Here is a 14,624-nt window from a genome sequence, read left to right as displayed (position 1 = left end):
ATATATTTCCTGTGTATTTTGAGTTTTATATTGTGTAACTGCATGCCAGTGACACTGGGCAACACAGACCAGATAAGTGCACCGTTAGATTGGATTCAGGCTGAAGATCTGCTTAGAAGTCAGTTTGTTGCATGTTCTCTCTCTACACACTCTATAAACGAATGTAAATGTCAACATCATCATATGTAGTATGTCTACGGGACTGAAGTCTGTCACACAAAAAATGAATGCATTAATGTAATTTAATCAGTTTGCATTTTTATTCCAACCGTTATGCCTAGTTGGAAGCTTCAATAACTATTACGTTTACACGTTGGGTTATGTTTCAGTAAGTACAATGGTGCAATGGTCAAAAATGTTGTAGTGCGCAAATTTTAACTTTAGTTCCCATTTACGCTATCACTAGTCTATGTTGTAACTTACACATGGCTGGTGCAATTAGATTGAGTTTAGCCGTCCATGTAAACATGGCCACTGACAGCCATGCAAGTTCGAGAGAATCCCAACATTTTTAAATGGCAAACATACTGTAGTTTAAATACCTTAATGCTCTCCAAATGAACAGCATACAAAAGGCCATGCAGTGCACAAACCCAGCAGTACCATCTCGTCCACTTCAGCATTCAATTACTAAGGGGCATGAACAGGTCAATGCTTTCATTCAAACCCAAGACTAATACTATATGTTCAAAAGCTCAAGGTTTACATCAATGTCCCAGACATCATCAGAAGAGAGAGAGAGAGAGAGAGATTTTACCTATTGTAGGCAAAGCCCTGAAAGCAGTGACCTATATCTGCTTTTACAATCTAAACAACCAACATCTCTGACCCAGACCACTCCAAATGCAATCATTCCCTTGCAAAACCACTTCATTCACTCTGAACAACACACCAACCCTGCAAACGTGACAGAAAGCCTCGGTAAGAAACATAATCACCTTACCAGAGTTAAAACAGTGTGACAGGGGGACTGCATGGTCATTGTCTAAAAGCACAAAAATCCATTCAAAACCTTGTTGCAGTTGATCTCAATGACAAAACAAAAACAGCAATCATCATTTCTTGGCAGAGCTATGCTTATTACCTAAAAACATGATGTACTTAAGGAGAGTTTCAGGCTGTTTAAGCCTCTTACTAGACCCCACAAACATTTCTGCACTGTTGAACCAGTAAAATGATTTAAACACAAGACAGACATACTTTAGCTCTGTTCTGAAACCTAGTGAGCTGCCCTCTAAGGCAGGATTCCTAAATGAATCTGAAATCCTATGTAGTAGGCAGCTCAATAGGTTGTGGAACAGAGCTTATGTACTCATTCTAAAACATTCATGTAGATATGTTCTTTTGATCTCAGGAAATGCTCAGAAAAGACTCTAATGATGTCTGTTTGTTATGATTGAATCATCTCTGACCTGGGCCGCACTTTTAGGGATAATAGTTCATAACTTTAACGGCTCAACAAAATTTGGCTAGACAGAACTACAGCAAAGCCTCTAAAAGCAATGATCCATCTCAACCACAAAACACAAACACAGCTATATTTATGAGAGTCCTTCTGCTCTTACCAGACTGATCGTTCATCATTCGGATGGCTTTAGCTTTGGCCAGCTCCAGTGCTGTCACCCATCTTTGCCTCTCCACCTCCGTGCTGGCTTTCAGATGGTAAGTGCGCCCCCCGCTGCTCAAAACGATATTACAGGCGTCTTCTGTGTCGATGTGCGCCATGGCCAGGTTGATGGTGCCACGACAAGTGTGGGCCATCTCCGCCTGCGTCCTACCATGAGCAATGAAGACAGAAGGACAAACAGGAAATGAGAGGGAGGTGTTGGTATGTGATGAAAAAAGACACATATGAATTTTGACAGAATGAAAATCACATTAACAGACCAGTAAGAGGACAGACATATATGGAACAAACAAGGGAGAGAAAGAGAAAGTGATAAATACTACTGTTGAATCTTTCAATCAAATCTCCAGTTTGATATATCCTTGCTGCTCAGAAAATGACCAGAACAAGGTTTTCACTTGAATGACCCTCTATCAGCATTAAAATACTGCATATTCACTTGGCAGATGCGTTTATCCAAAGTGACTTACAGTGCATTCAAAGTACACTGTACATTGTATCAGTTTGTGTGTTCCCTTCCTTTGAATTGAACCCATGACATTGGCATTCTTTGCGCCATGCTCTACTAGTGGAACTGCAGGAACTCAACCCCCCTCCTTTATCACAGTACATCATAGAAAGTGGCGTAACTACCGGCAGTGCAGGGTGTGCAGCCGCACTGGGGCCCGGGGAGAGATGGAGGCCCGAAAGCAGAGGCAGACTGGCCATCGGGAAAAGTGGGGCCGGCCGCGAAATGGGGCCGTGGTATGCCAAAGTGGGCCGCAATATGATGAAGTGGGGCCGCAATATGCAGAAGGGAACAGCGAAACACAAAACCACAACATCCTCACCCCCACCCTGGTCGACAACTTCTCATCAACTGGATTCACAGGATTCACACCAACCTTCTCACAGGAATAATGTACATAGTGTATAAAATAATGACATTTTCCTGGTTGATGTAAAGGTTAGCTTTAGAAGTTAGCCCCTGCTGGTAGATGCTTTAACTACACCACCATTCTCACTGAACACATTTTTGTGTCATTCTGTACCATTTTTCTTTGTAAGCATGTGGTAGACAAACGTCTCTGACTGCTGCGATGTGTCTTGCTGTTTTTTTAGCGTCTCAAGCAGGAATGCCGCAGTTTTTATACACCATGTCAAGTTAAAAAGAACATTAGTTTTTAAAAGCGAGTCTCTGTTCTTTTGTATTCTTTGCGCTGAGCCTAGCAAGAGCGCATTAAGTCTGCACGGTACCTATATTGACAAATAAAAACATACTTTTTTTTTTCTACATTGCCATGTGTTGGAGGCCTCTAAACAGCATGAAATAGACTTATGTTGTACTGTACACTGTCTGCTACAAAAAGTTCTAATATAGTGTTATAAGTCACATGGCATTTGTGGATCAGGTGACTGGCTCAAAACAATTGTCTTTTGAAGCAAATGAAGCAAAGATGGCAACATCCAGGTTGAATACTCTACGTCATGTGCCATCATGAAGGAAATGCTAATGGATAGCTCTTTATTAGTATTTTAGACCTCCTTGAGGGGTACTAACACCGACAGGACTCAAATAAGCCTTTAAAAACACTCTCTCATACATGCCCCTTTCTGCAATCAACTCACACAAACATGTATACAAGCACAAACAGATCCACATGAATACATACACATGCACACACACACACAAAGTTGTGGAGAGACACTCAAATATAATCCTTTAAAAGATGCCATAACTGTATGTATGTGGCATAACTGTGCTGTGAATTAAATCAGTGACATACTGTAAATCAGTTGTACTGTATGTGTGTGTGTGAGAGAGACTGAGCACCTGTGAGAGCTATATTGCTACACACAGATGCATATTCAGTGGGCAGAGAATGGAGGTTTACATGGCTATTGTGTGTCAGCTGGACCCCTGTGAGAAAAACACCAAACAACAGTACTCAAACAAACCAGCCAGTGTTATAACAACAAAGACGGGACAGAGAGTGATGTAATCCCTGATAGAGAGAGTGAGAGATCAGGAAGAAAAGTTAAAGTCCCATTATTCAACAGAAAAGAAGAGAAACAATGCCTACCCTTGAAGAAACAGAAGTAAAAGAGAACAAGCAAAATAGAAAATTACTACGAACACAGGAATAGCTCTGTTTTACCTTGCTTACATCACCAGGCTGTCTACTAGCAATTTTTATAGGCTGATGTTTGGCCATTCATTCATTGGCCTATATTTGGCAATTTTAAGATTGGCATCAGCCCGTTCAGCCAATTAACAAGTTTTAGCTTATGTCAGTTCCAAAAGCTACCAACAGCTTTGTCATTTTTCATACACATTTTCTGTTTTCATTTTGTGTGTGTGTGTGTGTGTGTGTGTGTGTGTCAGTGAATTTCCTAAAAAATTATCCAGAACAGATTTGGCTTGCTGTCCATGGTAGACCTTAGACAGGGTAGACACCTTATTTAATTTGGTTTGCCAACATAATATTACAAATATATCTTTCCAAAAAAATGTTAGTGGAAAAATAAAATATGGTGTTTAAATTAATGGAAGATGGTTTGTCAATGATAGAGATATTAGAAAAGATGGATTTGGGGTGGTGGAAGAACTGTCGTGATGAGTTAGGCAGCTACTTATGTATCAGTCAGTATGTTTACATGCACTTTAAAAGTTCTAATTCAGTCAGACTAAAACAACAATTCGTCTTTTTATAGTGTATATAGTGTTTTTATTGTTTAATGGTCTGATTTTTGTGAAGTAGGTCAATAACAGACCTAGATAACATAATTCTAAATCAGCTTCATCCAGCATGTATACACATTAATGGGATTACAATAGAGCGCAACAGTGCACGCCCAATTTTCAGCTGTCTGTGTTCCAGAAGTATTTTCCCCATTCATTTCTTCCATCAAATTTTCATAAAATCCTTTATAAAAGAGTTTAAAGGCATGAACCAAACCAACCAGCTCTGAGGTTAATCAAAACATTACGAACTTTGTTCTGAGACAAAAAAGTATGTGAAAATCTAACAAAAAGACAAAAGTACATAACTGTGTACATAACGTCTTTAATGAGGGAATTAACTACAATACCATGAAGCATTGCGAATGACATAAGCAATGGAAATATATAAAACTATTGATTTTAGGTTGTTGATAAGTATAGAAACAATATAGTTTAAGTTTTTTGCTAAATATTCTGATATACAAATATATAAGTAAGTAGTTTGAGGGTAAAGTGAGACCGAATCATTTGCGTCATTCACAGTGCATTATGGGAATGGGCGGTCGCTTCTGGGCTTGTTTGGCGAGCTTTCTTGACAGCAGTTCTCTGATTGGTGGATCTTTCTCTGCTGGACCACTAGTGTGCATTTGTTAACCAGGAACTCTGCTATTAAACATTATTTTTAAACAATGAAGTTGAAATTATGCAGACTGATGGCTTTAACAGAAGCATATACCACTGATAACCTCAGAGCTCATGGCAGGTCTGTCTTTAAAGGTTTGTAAGTTATCTGTAAAAATCAATTAATCTATGGAAAAAATGAATAGGATTTTTAATTCTGGAACCAGACTGTTGTGCTCTATTGGCCTTGCCATTGTGTGCATGCTCCGAATGACAGAGGTTACACAAGACATGTATCTAACACTACGCCAAACCCCTATAGTTCGATTTTTACTGTGCATGTTTACATATTGATAAAGTTGTGATTGACAGAAAAACATGATTACATGCTCCTCCCAAAATATTTAGAACTTAATTTTGAGTAGATATTGTGTAAAGTAAGTGTTTCATTTAATTTGATTACAGCAATTTTGTGTACATCTAATTTGATATAATTAAAGGTGCATTCAGTCATTTTTCCTCATTCAAAAAGTTTTACTCCTATAGAAAGGAATCGTAATTTCAAAACATATGTATAAAATCATGCCCACTCACATGAGATAAAGACTTTAGTCATATCAGTAACCTTATAAAAGCTGATTTATTTTACATGGAGAGAGTCTCCTCATAGGGGCTGCCATGTTAGGATCACATGACCAGCTGAACACTACTCACTTAATCTCAGTAACCACCCTGTTATTGGAAACTTTCCCTCATGGAATAAATTAACCATGACTGACTGTGAATAGTGAATTTCTACAATGGCATCGGTAACCAAAAACTGTTGCATTTGAATGATGCTGAAAAGCAAAATCAGTTTAGAAATCTGCCATTTATAAAAACATATTGGTGACCACTTCCCTCCACTATAAGCTATGAACTTTGTGAAAAAGGCAGGTCAAAACAGGTAAAAGCGTCTAGTTCAGGGTGACTGGTCCTTTTGAGGGAGAAACATCTAAGGCCTGAAAGGAACCCAGATCCCCCTGTGAGTCTGATGAAACAGAGCCCTGAGCAGGGTCCGAAAAAAAGCCTCAAGCCTCACACAACACAGCATAGCGTTCTGAGAGACAGACAGACTCAGGGAAAAAGAGACAGAAAGAGAGAGAGACTCCTCAGTCAGCTGATTATGAAATAGTCTAACACTGATTCAGACACACACACCAGACTTTGTCATGCCAGTGTAGTTCTGCTGAGGAAGAGAATAGTAGAAAGAGTTGGAGAGTAAGAGTGAAAAAAGTGAGAGAAAAAATACAGCAAAAGGCATAAAGAGGGCAAAGAGAAGGAGAAACAGAAGGGTAGGGGGAGAATGAGGGAGCCAGACCCTTGTGTGTTGCTGCTCTGGTTACCCAGTATCTGTTGCATGTCTCTAATGGAATGTCAAAGCTCTGACCTCTCAGAGAAACTGTGAGAAGCACTCCAGACAGAAGATCTCTTATTTAGATACACACTGTGTTTGCGGGAATGAATATGTCTGTATTGATAGTGTGTGTATTTGATAATTTATGTGTGCAGGAGTTTGTTGGAAGGAATGCTTCAGAGTTCCCTCACTGTTTGAGCTCTGATGATTAAAGTCAAACAAAGTGCATTACCGTGCATGCTTGAGGTGCTCTAAATGTATCCCATTACTCAGATGTCTATCACTAATTTTGTTTCAACAGTACTGTATGTATGGCCCCAAATAGCTTTGGATGCTTAAGCCGCACTTACAAATGTAGGCCTATGCATTTCATTGCATTAGATACAAAACATCAAATATATCTAATCTGCAAGCAAATTATACTAGACATTTTCTTTGATTTAACTTTTCTTAGCTTTTAGATATTTTACCCAACTGGTCTCAGGGTAATTTTAGAGGATGTATGAAGTCAGCTCCCCTCAAGAACATGTGTAGTTGATCACATGAACTATAGACATGTTCTACAATGGGATTGTCAATTTGGAAAACACTACACTACTTTCTGCTGGACAGAGTGGATTGTGAGGGAGGTTAATACGTTCGGTCACCTATATGAGATTGGAATGTTGAGATCCTTTGAAAACATGGTTCAACATTTTGGGATTCCCAGGTCTCAGTTCTTTAGGTATTTACAGCTGTGCCACCTGCTCTGTTCTATTTTTGGGAGTAGCATACACCCCCCTAAAGCAGTAGATACTCTGGGAGTGGTGATTACTGCTTTTGGAAAAGGTCATGAGGCATTAGTGTATTACTCCCTGCTAATTCAGAGTCTGGGGGACGGAGCTTCGACTTCTCTCAAGAGCTTATGGGAGACAGATTTAAACTTGGTATTGGAGGAGGGAGTGTGGGCTAGGATTCTAAAAATCATCATGTCTACATCTAGAGATGCAAAGGGATGCCTTATGCAATTTAATATTTGACATCGATTCTATTGGACCCTCTCTAGATTGTATAGGCTTGGTCTTAAAGACACACCCACCTGCTGGCGATTCCAATCAGAAGATGGAGACACAACCCATGTTTTTTGGTGGTGTGTTAAGTTCCGAAAATTTTGGTTGAGGGTTCAGAGTTTTATGTGTGACGTATTGGGCACTCAAATTTTATTTTGCTCCAGACTCTGTATTTTAGGCGATGGGGCGGTCATTAATATAGGGGATAAATACATAAAGAATTGGGTCCTGGCCAGTGTTATGACCAACAGACGGGTTATTCTCAGGGGATGGAAGTCAGCTGGAGCGCCTTCATTTCGAGAGTGGTGCACGGATATGGGCAGGGTAGTGGCATTTGAGGAGATGTCGTATAGAAGGCTGGGAAATCTGGGTTTATTTGATAGGAAATGGGGCAGATATTTGGCCTTTTTGGAAGGCTCTCAGGGAGGGGCAGTGGAGAGGGATTAGGGTTGGGAATCATAAGGAATTTTACGATTCCGGTTCTGATTCCGGTTCTGATTCCGGTTCCGATACCGGTTCCTCTAAATGATTCCGGTTCCTTAACAGTTCCAGTAACGATTCCAGTAATTCTTTTAATACTTTTTTTTTTTAAATAATTATTTAGAAATCAGAAATGCCATTCTTATTGCATATACTACCCTCTGCTGTCTGTTACCAAATAATGAGATCATTTCAGATTTGTATAGAGCAGATATAACAAATCAGAAATAAATTTAATACAGTTCTTTTAAAAGGTGTGTTTGCAGACTTTTTAGAGACATAAATAAAATCCAATAATAGATCCTTCCTTTATTTAAAAAAAAGAAATCTAAACCAACACGAAATGTGATGGCATATTTCATTAATTTATTTATTATTTTATAAAATTCCACTTATTACAACAAAACTTGTGTATCTTTAATTATACATTGTCATATGAACAACCAGTCAGTAACTGCGTTGCTTGATTTAATAGAGACACAGGTCATCATTAAATAAACAGTAATATTTCCAGAGACAGTTTAGACCAGGGCATGTGAGCGGAGCGAAGCGAGCGCGGAGCGGTGATAATTCCACCTGAGCGGAGAGCGCCTTTTTGAAGATTCTGCTCCGCTCTCTCAGACTGCTCAGTGCTGCTTGCTCAACCCAGAATGTGCTTTGTGATGCTGGTTTGGGAATCTGCTAAATAAGCAATAGGCCTGAGGTTATGGAGCTCTAATATTGTTTTAGTGAAGTTGCAAACCTTATAACCTCAATAAATGCAAAGTATAAATCAAAGTTAAGAACGAAGAAATCGAAAGGGAGTGTGGAGAGACCGTGAGAATTAGCAAATATTCCTTTTTGAATCATACGCGTCACATTGCCAGAGAGCACGAGTATGTGCTATGCGATGTAGTGCAGCAAAAGGTGAGCTAGTAGGCTACACTACTATTTGATGATAAATTAATAAATAAGTAATGTATCTTGTTGTTTTGCAATCATGTTAGTGCAGCTGCCAGCCAGATGCAAGCCCAGTTCTGCGGGGATGCGAATGTTAGAGCACCCTCAATTGAATATGTAAGCTTAATAATACTGTATATTGTCAAAGCATTTTGCCTTGAATCCCGGCTTACACACACACAAAACCAATAAACATGTATGATCTTGCAGATCAGTGTGTCCTAATTTGCAGGCGGAGCATTCTGCTTTCATTCCTCTACTGTACAATTGAGCATTTGATTGGTAAAGATTTCCACTCTCGCAAAGAGAATTTCATTGCATAATTATCTCACTTAATCGACCAGCTTTCGATTTCTGCTTTGGGATAAAGTGGCACATAACTGCTGGTCATTTTCCCAAAGCCAAATCCATACCTTAACCAGAAGTGAAACGTAAAAAAATTATTATAGATTAGTGGTTGTAGATAACATCTTTGACATCGCTTGCTGCATTCATGCGCAGAGAAAAAAGCTATAAATGATTGTACATTAGAAAAAAGAAAAAAAAAAATCTTAAACGAAGGCAGAGTAATTTGTGAATTAAATAATTTATTCAAACTGAAATCATTAAACCTGATTTCATCTTATATGTATATATATATATATTGGATAAAATCTCACTTTATGCAGGACAAATATTTTTTATTTGTTAAATCCATGGTTAAACCTTGCTGTACATATAAAGAGTGCATGCACAAGACATGATCGTTTGACACATATAAAGTCCAGATCCACTTTATAATGCTTTAAAAATATCAAGGAAAAACAAAGGGGGCACAGGAATGTGTCTTTTTGTGACATAATTAGTTCCTTAAACAACCCCAGTCCTTTAGACTGCATGATTCGTACATATAAAATTGTAGTGAATATTAATAAAGCAACAACACTGAAAAAGAGAAAAACATTCACTGCTGTTTTCTGGATAACTTAATAAACCCTTTAAAACTGAACACAAAATTAGGATGAGAAATTGCTCATTTTAATTTACAGACCCAAAGTCTGATAGCATTAAATCAGAAACCTATTAATGTATCAGATCTACAGTATAATAATTCCGTGGAGAAAAACTAAAAACAATAATGAATTTCACTTTTACCTGCAATATTTTTCCTGGTACCAGTCCATGTTTTCATTATTGCCATAAACGACTCTAACTAATTTAAAGTTGAAAAGACTGTGGTTTTCTGGGTCGGTTGTGTCACTCAGATCCAGTTTAAACTAAAAAGCGCAGATTTGTAGGTATGCGAGTTACCGTGCCAACGCACATATGTTTTATCACTTGTAGAGGCATGTTTCATGACTTGTTTAAAGTAAATAAAGGTAATTTAGAGCTGAAATTTTTAAGGTATTATTTGAAGATGTTCAATGACGTGCTAACAGAGAAATATTTGACTGATTACAAATGATAAGGAAGGTCTGGTAGACCCAATTATCTAACAGCAGTTGTAAACCAGTCCAAAATAAACAGCGAGGTGTTATATACAAAAACACAACAATACAATCACATAATTTCAGATGTGTACATTACTAATCATTTGATAATTTAATAAATGTTGGCCTATAGTCTATATTTCACTCAGAGGGGCACCTCAGCCCATGTGGGCAATGGGGCAGTTGCTTGGGCCACTGTAGCTACCCCCTGTGTGCATGTTTGGAACCAAGTACACTACAGAGAAATTTAATGTCGGAGCGGGATTTGAGCGAACGCTTTTTTACCAATGAGCGTGAGCGGTACTTGAGCGGAGCGCCTGCTTGGGCTGTGAGCGGCTGAGCGGAGCACACATGCACGGAGCGGGTTATTGAGCAGAGTGTCACACTGCTCCGCTTCGCTCACATGCTCTGGTTTAGACTGTGTTTTGTATCCTAATGTTGTACTTCAGGCTTGTGCAACTTCAACAGTTCTTATTTCATTTTGAGTTGGACATCCATAACTTGCACATCAGTATAAGGTTACTTGCATACTGGAACATACGCTGTATGTTTCGTGCAGTAAATTCAAAATAACCGGCTCATTAGAATGGTTCTTTCAGGATCGGACTATACCGGAAGCACCATATGTTTTGCGCTGTTGATTCAAAAGAACCAGCTCCTTTGAATAATTATTTCAGGAATCGAACTGTACCGGAAGCGCATATGTTTCGCGCTGTAAAAAGAGCCGGCTCGAGACTCGTCCGATTGGGAATTTTTTACGTTTTTACGCAGTAGAGTCAGTAGAAGGAAGTTCGGGGAGAAGGGTATAATTTTATATAATTTGATTCCATATTTTCTTGAAGGGAATCAATAAAAAAAAATTAATAACAGAATAGTCGTCAATATTAGTTATTTGTTATATTCTGTTTATGCAGTATAATATCATTTTCACTGTCAGTATAATTAACGTTAATAAAAATTGTGTCCCGTTTCTGAGAGATTTGTCATGTGCATGTGCAGGGATCTGCTGAACTGAAGAGAGCCCTGATGATGGACGAATGCTTAAGAGAAGTGAACATTTTATTCTCCATTTTCTTTTATTTGCAAAAAAGGACAGTTAACAGTGATGCAGTAATTTGACACAATAGCCTAAATATAGATTCAATTGTTTGTTAACACTTTACAATAATGTTCCATTCGTTAACATGCTTTCATGTATTGGGTATAATGATCAAAAAATTAACAATGTATTTTTACAGTATTTATTAATCTTTGTCATTATAAGTTAATAAAAATAGAATTGTTAATTTTTAGTTTATGTTAGTTCACAGTGTTAACATATACAACTTTTGATTTTTAAAATCTTTTAGTATGCTGAAATTAACATTAACTTAGATTAATAAATGCTATAAAAGTATTGTTCATTGTTAATTAATGTTACCTAATGTTGTTAACTAATGTTAACAAATAACCCCACCGTAAAGTGTTACCAATTGTGTTATTGTATCATTACTTTTATTTATGAATACTGTGGTGTGATATTACAGATTATGAATAAAAACTTAAAATTAATCCTCAACTGTAAGTTTTTTTTCCCTCAATAGTGCTTTCCTCATGTGAAATCTTATGCTTTGACTAGGGAAGAAATCTAATAATTTACAAAAAAAATCAGTACTGTGTAGTGTTCTCAGTGATGTTTCGTCGCCCTGTGGATGGCGCACAAACCTCAGCTGAGCAAAAGAGCAACTGTCCCACATCCTCTTCTGGTGATTGTTTGTGCTCTGACATGAATCGCTTGTGTTGCTGTATTTCTCACTTGTAAATTACTGTACAATCGCTGGATGTAAATACTTCGCAAACAGAGGAAGCCTTACACAACTGTAGCAGTGCTCGGCCGTTCTGCATGCTTCAGATAGTAAATATGTAGGCTACGTTCTGTGCATAGAGTCCATTATACATATAATTATATGAGCTAACAATATTTTCTACCCCTAACTCTACCTTTTTGCATTTTTAAATTTCAATTAAGACGTTATTTAGTATGTGTATTACTGTCCTTGTGAAGGCTAAATGTAGGCAAAAGCTGACCCACACACATCTGTAGTACAAAGAAAAAGAGGGAGGGAGTGAGAGAGAGAGAGAAAAAAAAAAAAGGCCCCAAACCAATGCAATGAAAGACTAGAGTCCAATGTCTGGCTACATTTATCAGACTTTCAGGGGGCTGATGGTCTGACAGTCAAGCAAACCAAGTAATTGGTTGAATTTAAACTCAGGTGACTGAGCCACTGGGGGGAGGGACAGTGGAGGAGTGACAGATTCACATTCTGTTCATAGACCAAACATCAATTCCCCTATTCACTCTGAGCTGAGGTTTCATATTCACAACCTGCCAATGCCTGAGCAGAAAGGAGACCGAGAGAGTAACTTGGGCAAGGATGTACGGAGGGGTGAAAGCAGAGATCTTAAATTAGATGCACCCTCCCTGTAGGGGAAATACTGGACGCAAATGGCTGTAAGTGGGTCAGAACCAAGAACATGAAGCCAAGAAAAGGAACCACCGTGCGGGGCAAATACAGAGCACAATTTTCTTTGAATGCAGCAATGCTGCAAATCTGCTGGCAATACAAATGTGCAAGCACCAATAAAACTGAAAACTGAGAGAAACAGTGAGGGAGAGAAAGAGAGAGAGGTCATGCACAACATGAGCTCCTGAACTTTCTTGAGTTTTTTGCTTTTAAAGTTAGGTAAACCTAAGAAAAACACAAAATATAATTTAGTACAAATATAATGGTGAACACAATTTCACTAAAAACAGCTAAGAAATTCAGCAAAAAATACTTTGGAAAACAAGGGAAATCTGTGAAAAACTACACTGAAGAACTTCTTCACACTGGAGAGAATCCAACCACAGGACATCAGAAGGAAGAAAACAACTAAATCCGAGGAATAAGGAACCACACCCAAACTTCACTGGAATATAAAGAAGGATTAACCTATTTGAAAAATAATTTAACTAAAAGAAGAATCTAGCAAACAACAACAGAAACAAATAAGAGCTCTTATCCACCAAATATATATATATATATATATATATATATATATATATAACTAGTAAAGCCCTATGAGTACTCTCCTTTTTTGAAAACAAGAACTCTTGAACTCTGAGAATGACCCTATCAATCTCTGTGTGGAATATTCATGGCTTAAACTCAGCCTTTGGGCTGAAGAGTTTAAATACAGAATTCCACAACAGTATCAAGGAGACATGAAGCAAGGCAGACAACATCACCCACTGTCCCCCCAACCACAGGGATATTATTCTACCTTCACAAAAACTCAGCACAGTTCGGCAAGGCAGGAACTCAGGAGGACAAATAATTTGGTACAACTCTAAATTCCACAACTACATTGACACTGTAAATATAGGCAAATACCATATCTGACTAAAACTCCATAAGGAACTAATTATGTCACAAAAAGACACATTCCTGTGTGCCACATACATACCATACCACCATTGGAGTCCCCATACTACAATGAGGACATGTTTTATAATTTGGAAAAATAAACATGCCATTTCCAGGCCCACGGAAATGTGCTTGTTTGTGGGGACCTGAACGCAAGAACAGGACTACAGCCTGACTTCACGGACACACAAGGGAGTAAATATATCAACAATAAATTGACCTATAATAGGGAAGTCTAATGGATTTAGATTTTCTTTGATTACCAATTCTAGTACTTCCAATTGTTTGATTATTTGATACTGTTTATAATTTGTGCCTGTTTCTACTTTATTAAATAGTGTTTGAAAATGGGGTTCCCATATTTCTCCATTTTGGATAACCAATTCTTCATGATCATTTTTTTTTTTTTTTTTTTTTTAAGATTAATCCAATTGTACCAGAATTGGTTTGTATTGTATTGGATATTGAATGAAATGCTAAAAATACCAGCACTAAATTCCAATTGGCCATTCTAAAATTATTCAATCTGGTTCTGAATGTAGGTTACTTCCCTGCCATCTGGAATCAAGGACTGGTAACACTCAACTTTAAAAATGGAGATAAATTTGACCCTAATAATTACGGAGGCATTTGTGTAAGTAGCAATCTGGGAAAATTATTTTGTTGTATAATAAACCATGGAGTGTTGATGGCATAGTGGGCTAAAGCACATAACTGGTTGCTGGTTCAATCCCCACAGCCACCACCATTGTGTCCTTGAGCAAGGCACTTAACTCCAGGTTGCTCCGGGGGAATTGTCCCTGTAATAAGTGCACTGTAAGTCGCTTTGGATAAAAGCGTCTGCCAAATGCGTAAATGTAAATAAACTCAAGACTCTTAGACTTCATCACGAC

General features: G+C 38.0%; 1 protein-coding gene across 4 annotated transcripts in view; it reads right to left on the bottom strand.

The window, feature by feature from the left end:
* Positions 1 to 14,624, bottom strand: part of LOC127439957 (oxysterol-binding protein 2-like) — a 139,633-nt gene that overhangs the window by 108,503 nt on the left and 16,506 nt on the right. For 2 of the 4 annotated variants that reach the window (XM_051696272.1, XM_051696274.1), the window contains exons 2-3: positions 1,566 to 1,774; positions 944 to 985 (exon numbers count right to left, since the gene is read on the bottom strand). In XM_051696272.1, coding sequence (XP_051552232.1) covers positions 944 to 985; positions 1,566 to 1,774 — 251 coding nt within the window. The remainder of the gene's footprint in view (positions 1 to 943; positions 986 to 1,565; positions 1,775 to 14,624) is intronic. The other 2 variants (XM_051696273.1, XM_051696275.1) reach the window with 1 other exon arrangement.

Source organism: Myxocyprinus asiaticus, chromosome 4 (assembly GCF_019703515.2).
Source record: "Myxocyprinus asiaticus isolate MX2 ecotype Aquarium Trade chromosome 4, UBuf_Myxa_2, whole genome shotgun sequence".
Taxonomy (NCBI): domain Eukaryota; kingdom Metazoa; phylum Chordata; class Actinopteri; order Cypriniformes; family Catostomidae; genus Myxocyprinus; species Myxocyprinus asiaticus.
The sequence above is the reverse complement of the archived record's forward strand: the minus strand, read 5'-3'. Positions and strand labels throughout refer to the sequence as shown.